We start from the raw sequence: 8602 nt of genomic DNA on the forward strand, positions 1-8602 counted from the left end.
AAATACACATGCTTCGAATACGAGAGTAAGTTGAAAGCTGTTATTTTTAAGGGTTAAGACAGGGGTCACCAACACGGTGCCCATGGGCTGTGGACCATGTGAGGGGCCCTCAGGAGCCCTAGTCAGGGAAGGGTTAGGTTTTGTCACCAATGGGCTCCATTTAAAATCTGATTTACTTTCCAGGGTTAATACTCACAAAGGTAAATATATATGGGAGATATGTAGTTAGTACTGCACATGATTAAGTTATAGTATTAAAACTCATTCAGTGCCAGCCATTTTCAGAATTTCTACCCCCTGAGTATCAGCCGTTTTTGAGCATTTTGACTGATTTTTAAAGACTCACAGAATATTTTGTACTATGATTATCTGAAATCTGACACCAGATTCTGAAAGACTGAAGTCTCTACTTTCATCAGAAAAAAAAAGTTTCTGCCTTGTTTCGTTCTCCCGTTATCAGCCGTTGAACAGAGCAAGTTTTACACAAATCGCCAGTTTCAGAGCAAAAAGCTGAGAAAACAGGCTTTATATATATATATATATATATATATATATAAACACTGAGTCAAGGCTTTTGATGGCAATATTATTATTATTTTGCTATCTGGCTCACAGTTTAATGTTTTACCTACTGTATTTTATATCTCCTCCCCCCCCGTCAATCACACAGACGTAACTTCCTCTTCCTCCCGTCACCCAGGGATGAACCGTTTAGCCCGGTTAGTTGATGGTTTTATCTCACGATCACAACATCATCAATAACCCACACAGGTCCATACATGTTCAGTGTTAATATGTGGTGCTGTGAGCTGCTGGATACTTCACACTATCACTTTATAGCGACATAATCTCCTTCGTCTCTGCTTCTTCCTCCTTAGCTAATGGTAGCATCAGTAGCTAATCTAACATCTAAAGGTGCGCTGCTGCCACCTTCAGGGCACCAGGTGGTCACTACATCACATTACATCTTAGATATTTAAGAGGGACCTCCGCCAGGGTGTATTCTAGTAATCTCCGTGAAAAAACGTAAATTACGTTTTCTCGTCAACGGCACTGTGCGTTTGGATTTGAAATGATGAATTATCTCGTCAATGGCACTGAGTGAGTTCAATTATACATTTTTACTGAAACGTGAGAAATATTAACAAGCGTTGCAGATTTGTTGTATGGGTTTGTAGTATGTCATATATATATATAGATATATATATTTTTTAAAACGCACAGTGGACTGTCGTAAAATATGACATAAATTTTGAATGTCCCCCTAGGGCAGGTATGCAAAAACCTGGGGGTGCGCTTGCCGCTTACACTTTAAAAGTTGTTTGTTAGTTGTTAGTAAAATAGGAAGGTGATAATTTTCTATGAACTGTAATTAAAATGAAACAACTGCATGAATCGTGAAAGTGTTGCATCTTGAACCTTAAGCATTTCTTATCTTTTTAGGTTACTGCTAGCCTTCCTTATTATCTTAGCCTCTAATTAAAGTGAAACTGTGAACATTTAGTATTTTAAGAAGTGCTTTTCAAACTGGTAGCCCTTTGTACTATTCAATAGCTATGAAGTAGTTCACAGTTTCAGAAAAGCTGGTGACCCGTGGGTTAAGATATATCAACGTTTCATTTAACTATATATTTATCAATCAAACAATACATTGATATATCTTAACTTTAAAAATAAAATAAAAGGAAAGAACGGCTTTTCAACTTACTTCGCTTCATCATATGTACTTCCGGTCCCTTCAAAATAAAACGCCATGTCGTGTCTAATGACTTATTTGATAGCGTTTGCTTTGACGAGTGACGCCGTTTCTTCTGTGGGAGGTTTCTGCTGAGTCATGAGTCTGTTTGGGCTGATAAATGACAGTGGTTTTCTTGATACCTGACACCTCACTCTGAGACCTGAGGATGTCCTAAAACGTATCACTGTAGTACGCTCTGGGCTCTGGAGCCCCACTGTTGGATGTCTGTGTCTTGCAGAGACAGCTGGAGTTTAGTCCAGAGTTGTGGGTCTCCGCTGCTCAGTGCCTTCAGCAGCAGGGCCGTCTGCTCCTGGAGCTGCTGCAGCTGGCCTTGGGTGTGCTTATTCTCTTTGATCAGCTGCTTGGTGCGCATCGTAATCTCCAGCAAGCCGGAATTGCTGAGGATGTTGTAGGTATTGCTGAACCGCTTTAATTTGTTATTGTGCGTGGAGTCGGTGCCCTGATCATCATCTATTTCAGTCATGAAATCAGCTTCCAGGGAGGAGGCGGAGCTGGAGCCCGTTAGACTGGACAGAGATCCTTCCAGGAGCTGCTCTGAACTTTCCGCTGCCTGCACCGGGTCAGGTGTTGCCTCAAAGCTGGAGATGTTGTCGGCCGTTGCCTGCGGAGCTGGCAGCGACTTTGACACGCTGTGCAGCCTGTGGCGATGCCTCCTTTGACGCTGGTTGTTGTAACATGACTTTTCCCTCTGAGGTCCTGCTCTGGTAGTGGGCGTGTCCACCGGGTGTGGGGCGATTCTGGGATAGGATTTGAGGATTGGCATGTAGCTTTTTGATTGTTGCATATCTTCCGAGCCCGTTTTTGGTGAACTACTGTCGCTGCTTGGGACCATTGGTTGGAGAAGAACCACTTGGGACTGGGGCATCATCTCCAGAGGAGAAGAAAAAGCCCACTGTTTTTCAGCAGGTCCCATGGAGGGTGGCTGGAAAACAAAAATCACCTTTCATATCTAACGATAATCGAGCAATAGTATGTTAAAATACTTTTGAAAATCCAATATAACTCTATACTTAGGAACAGGTTTGAAGTCAATTTCAATTTACAATTACGTCTTCAATGATCCAAGTTCAATTACAACTTCATTACGATTACTTTGACCATAATTTTTCCCAATTACAACTAAAATTATTGATTCCCCATTGAAAGTCAAATACGTTCTCGATTATAAAGTTAAATTACAATTACTGAGCCTTTAATAAATAAGCCCATAAAACTTAAGCTTCCTCTTGTGTTAGCTTTCTGTTAGCTAATCATAATGAGTCAGTTTTGACCCATGTCTTAAAAAAGCTGTAAAATACACAAAATAATATTATCTATCATATAATTTGTTTTACATCTCTTGGTTACCTTGTTAGGCTTCCTAATCCATAAAAATATTGATATTAATATTTTTGGTGTGGGCGTCTTAGCCTTTTTTCTGTCAGTATACTCCATCCATATGAAACATATTTTAATCATTGTTAACTACGTAGGCCTATGTGTAAGCCATAGTTTTTATAGAACTTCCATGCCAATTACAATTATCAAGTGAAATATCTGAACTAAATAACAACTCAAATATGATTAAAACAACAGATTTTTTTCAATTATAAATGCAATTATAATTACATCATAATAGTAATTAATTAATATTTACACAATTACAATTATAATTGACCCCAACTCTGCCTCGGAGTATCATTATATTTTGTCAGACAAATGCTGGTGTAATTTACCTGCTTTAAGACAAAGTTGTTCATGATAAACATTGGAGACAGTCCTGGAAAAGAGCCTCCCATCACAGCCACTGGTGCTTGCGCAGACTCTTGTCCTTGTCTGAACATTTTCCCATTCGTTCCCACATCTTCACTGTCGGTAAGCTCAATAGCACTAAGGTACTCGGAGCTGGCATCTGAGAAGCATATGGATCTTAATATGTTTAAAATCCATGTATCAAATGTGGGAAAACATGCTATAAAAACAATGGCTGTTGTAGTTAAGATTCTCCTAGAAAAGTTACTGGTAGTAGTAAAACAAGGAAGGTTTATTAATTAATATTTGTTTGAAAATGAAAGATTATAATTATGTAAGCACTAGAGCTGGGCGATATGGACCAAAACTCATATCTCGATAATTTTTCTCAAAATGGTGATATACAATATAAATCTCTATACATTTAACTCAATAAAATCTTCCCAGAAAGACAATTCTGGGTTAAATTTTCTGATTCAAAATGCCACACATATGTGCTACTTTTGGCTTTTTCTCCACTAAGGGACAGCATGTGTGAGTGAGTTCTGTAGTGTGGCTTGTTTAGGGAAAGGTCTGGGTTAGGACGCATTCATCAATCTTTGCTTTTCATGCTGTTCTAAGAAGTAACGAAAGCAGAAACTTTTAAAAAGAGTATTTTAATAATTAAAAATCCATGAATAATTTATCTCAGAAATATGGACAAATTGTAAAGGAAACGGTTTGACTGCACTCTATGAATAGTATTAAATACTTGTGTGATGTGATTTGTACTGTGTGACTGTATAAATCAAAACAAGTAAAAAAAAAAAAAGAAGATATATCTCAATATAGGCGACATTGTCTTTTTCTGTATCGTCAAAATAGAAAACTCGATATATCTTGAATCACGATACGGTATATTGCCCAGCCCTAGTAATCATATACACAGAGATGCCTCATAAACAAGGAAAAATACAGTAAAATATGGCTGTTTAAAGAAAAAAGAATTAAAGAGGTAATATTCATGGCAATGTAACTAAATCCAACCTGAGAAGCCTGAATCCCTTTCCAGTTCCTGCTTGGAAATCCCATGATGCAAGGCTCTGGCAAACGGGGATGTCCCGTGTTTGTCTGGTCGACTAAAACTGCTCATTCTGGTCACTTCTGTAAAAAGATAAAAATCCTGTACATGAGTGATAATAGTTTATTTACAAAACTAAAAATAAAGGAGTGCTGCACTTTTTCACTTCCGATACGATACCAATATTGTGACCTTGCGTATTGGTTGTTCCCGGTATCGATCTGATATGATATCACACTAATAATACATACTTTTAATACTTATTTATTTTGTTTTGTTGAATATTAAAAATGGCTTGATCAAGAGATAACAGACAAACAGGGAATTATAGAAAGCAACATTAGATACTATGAGAAAAACTGACACATTTATTATTAGAATGTTAACCTCAAACACAAGAATATTATACAATTGAATAAATATAATTAATTAAAAGACCATGAAAAATGACATCAATGGATTCAATAGAAATGAAATATTATGATTAGATGGTAGATATAGGCCAATATAATCTTATACTTTTTTTTTTTTTTTGCTGATTGGACCGATATCATGGCTAAAATCATGGCTAAAACTACATTTTAGTGACCAATTGATATCACAAACTAGGAACCTGACCAGCAATGACTCAGGTAAACTGGGATAGACGTAATTATTTAACCTTGGGTTAAATCACAATCATTTATCTGGACTGCATTTACTCAACATAATAAAATCACTAAGATTATCATGTGTCTGTAAAAGAGTCAATGACATGACATAAATATTCTGTAACTGCATTTCTTTTAATTAAAAAAAAGGTTTAAATGCATTAAAATATACCAAATCTGTAGTAACTTTATATATATGCTGTAATTTTGATTTTTTTTTTTTTTCATACTAAATTACACCTGGAATTTATTTATCCTGTTATTCAAAGTGTCAAAATATCTGTCTGGCCATGACTGCTGTTTTAAAAAAAAAATCTTTAAAATTACTCTAAATCTATTAAAATGTGTTTTCTGCCCTATTTTAGACCTGTATAAGATTTCAACGTATTTCTATTTATTTATTTCCGTCATAATATTCAGGCAAACCTTGCCCGATGATGCTAATTTTATGAAATATCATGCAATGAAATCCTTTTATATATATATATATCTGTTTATTCTAGTAGCTTAGTTAAAGGCAAATAGACTCTAGTATAGATTGTAGGAGTGTGACAATATCTCGATAAGGCAATATATTGCGATATTTTTTCGCACGATCGATTATAGATATGCTCGCGCTATCGATTTTTAATTTTTATTATTTTTTCCAAAACCTTTTCTGCTTTTTCACTAAAATTTGCAGCTAGGTCTTCACAGAAATTTTGTCACTGTTTGTTGAAGGAACCGATATATTGTTTACTGGAATACTGCACTATAATGGTGTCACTGGTAAGAAAGACCCTATTTTTTGTTTATAGAAAGCACTATTGGAGATACTTATTCGTTTACATTGGTATGTTGACACTTATTTACAGAAATGCTGCACTAAAATTGTGTCACTGTTCTTAGGACACTTTTTCAATTTATTGTCTTTCAGAGATATATAATAAAAATTGTATTTTTTCGCCTAATCTTGTTATGTCATAGATTATCGCAGAATGATTTCTGACCAATATATCGATAATCACAGTATTGCCATATCGTGAGATAATCGTTATCGTGAGCTTTGTATCACGTATAGTATCGTGAGGTACCCAAAGGTTCCCACCTCTAATAGATTGTAAACAATCCACTGATAATGAAATACATTTCTTACATACTCAATAGATAAAATAATTACAAAGCAGTTATTCAGTTATTACCTACCTCAGATTAAACGTATTATCATATTTAATGGAGAAACATCGCAATGTGTTCTAATGGAGTGGACTTCTATAAATAACCTAACCAGACAACAACACATGTTGTTTACACCCGTAGGTCTATTCATGGAAACACATCATTTTCCATTTAAAACAGTGAATAAACAGCTATAGTATCAACAGTGACAGTGACCAAAACAAAACATTAACTGTGTTGTAAACACAGTGGTTTCGTTTTCTATTTCCTACTCAAGTGTTATTCGTTGTTAGCGCAGTTAGCTCGGATATGCTAGCAACCTCAGCTAAAGCCAAAACGGAAATATCCGCAGATAAACAATTAGCTGTACGTTTTCTAGTCAAATGTTTTAAATACCTACCGATGAGTCGCCAACTTGAGATGAATATTAGTTATTTTACAGTAGGAGTTTAAATCGGTCCCACGGCTCTGCTGAAGGGCTACAGCTAACGTTTCGATGGTGATGATGATGATGCTGATGGTGATGTCACCAGCAACGTACGCCCTAAGTTTTGTCTGCCAGGTATTTACAGTGTTTATTTCATATAGCACGGGGCAGGGTTGTAGTAATTTACATTTTTCACTTATGATTCACTTTTCAATTATCCATTACAATTCAATTAGCATTACATTGACCAGCAATTTTTTTTTCAAATTAAAATTAAATTGCAATTTTTTTTTATCCTCAATGTAATTTACGACTGTGTTCTCAATTACTAAAGTTCGATTACAAGTCATCACAATGAAATAAATAATGTAATAAAAGTTGTGTTAGCTTTCTGTTAGCATTTCTTATAATAATCAGCTTCCAAATACGCTAAAAACAAATATCTATCATCTAATTTATTTCCTATCTATTGGTTACCTACTGGAAATATACATTTCAATATTTTTGGTGTGGGCATCTAAGCCTTTATTTGTGTCAGTGTTTTTTTAATGGTAAAATGTGGGAAAGCTTGATATGCAACACATTTTAATAATTGTTAACTATATATGTGTAGAACTGTAACATGGTTCCCATCTTTTGCATTTAAATTATAATTGGCAATTTTTTAGAATCTTCATGGCAATTACAATTACAAAGTCAATTTTCTAAACTGAATTACAATTTAATTACGATTACAACAACAACATATATTTGAAGTGCAATTACAATTATGGCATGATTGTAATTAGTTACAATTTATGCAATTACAATTATAATTGACCATAACCCATGGCACGGAGTATAATAGTTAATATAATGGCCTTGATTTGATCTCGCAGCCATTATTCATTCAACAATATTGTGATAATCGGAGACATTATATAAAATGTATTAAATGTATATTAAATTTGTGCAAAAGTCATAATTTTCTTCTGGCAAAACAATTACAAAAGGCTAGTATTCTTTTTCTTCTTTAGTTTAGGGAACACCTATTAACCATTAATTAGTTTATTTTCAGCATGCAAATTAGTAATATATTGACTTTTAATTAGTCATTATTAAATACTTATTAATGCCTTATTCTGCATGGCCTTATTATACAACCAGTACACCAATAAATAAGAGTTTTCCCTCAATAACCTCAGAATTATTACTTATTAGTAGTAAGTAAGGAAGTTGTTGTATATGAATTACAATCTCAACATGCTGGGGTTATGGTTAGGGTTAACCCTAACCATAACCCTAACCCTGTTTGGACTGCGAGACTGCCGTTAAGTGTATAATAAGGCACTAATAAGAAAAAGGCATTAATACGTACTTAATAAGGCATTACAATATGTTACTAATGCTAATAAGCAACGAATTAATGGTTAATAGGTGTTCCCTAAACTAAAGTGTGACCTCTTTTTTAAATGTGCATTTTTTTTTTTCATTTCATAGATGGAAACTAGTTTTTTTCATATGCAATAAAAAGTTGAAAAGTATGCCTGACACGTTTGCTATCAATGAACTGTATGTTACTTAATGAATAAACCAGTTATATAAGCATATATAAAATGCAATGAAAGCAGAGGCAGTAGAATATTTCCACTCATATTTTATGCAAGTTATGAATCACATATGAAAGAAGTATGTTTGAAGTGTAAAAATAAGGGGAAAATGGCTCATGTGTTATTCTTTAAGTGTAATTGATGTATATTATGTAGAAGAAATGGAAAAAAAAAAAAAAAAAAAAACACCAACCCAATATGACCACAATAAGATTTTTATTACAAAAT

The 8602-nt window shown here is 34.5% G+C and overlaps 1 protein-coding gene across 1 annotated transcript; it reads right to left on the reverse strand.

Annotated features, from left to right (window-relative positions):
• Positions 1 to 626: 626 nt before the first annotated feature.
• Positions 627 to 6888, reverse strand: cipca (CLOCK-interacting pacemaker a). The gene is made up of 4 exons (XM_028437876.1): positions 6759 to 6888; positions 4517 to 4633; positions 3475 to 3650; positions 627 to 2681 (listed from the first exon to the last, which is right to left on the reverse strand). Exons 2-4 carry the CDS (start codon positions 4620 to 4622, stop codon positions 1920 to 1922), a joined length of 1044 nt encoding a protein of 347 aa, XP_028293677.1. The 5' UTR covers positions 4623 to 4633; positions 6759 to 6888; the 3' UTR covers positions 627 to 1919.
• Positions 6889 to 8602: the final 1714 nt, after the last annotated feature.

Source organism: Gouania willdenowi, chromosome 22, assembly GCF_900634775.1.
Source record: "Gouania willdenowi chromosome 22, fGouWil2.1, whole genome shotgun sequence".
Taxonomy (NCBI): domain Eukaryota; kingdom Metazoa; phylum Chordata; class Actinopteri; order Blenniiformes; family Gobiesocidae; genus Gouania; species Gouania willdenowi.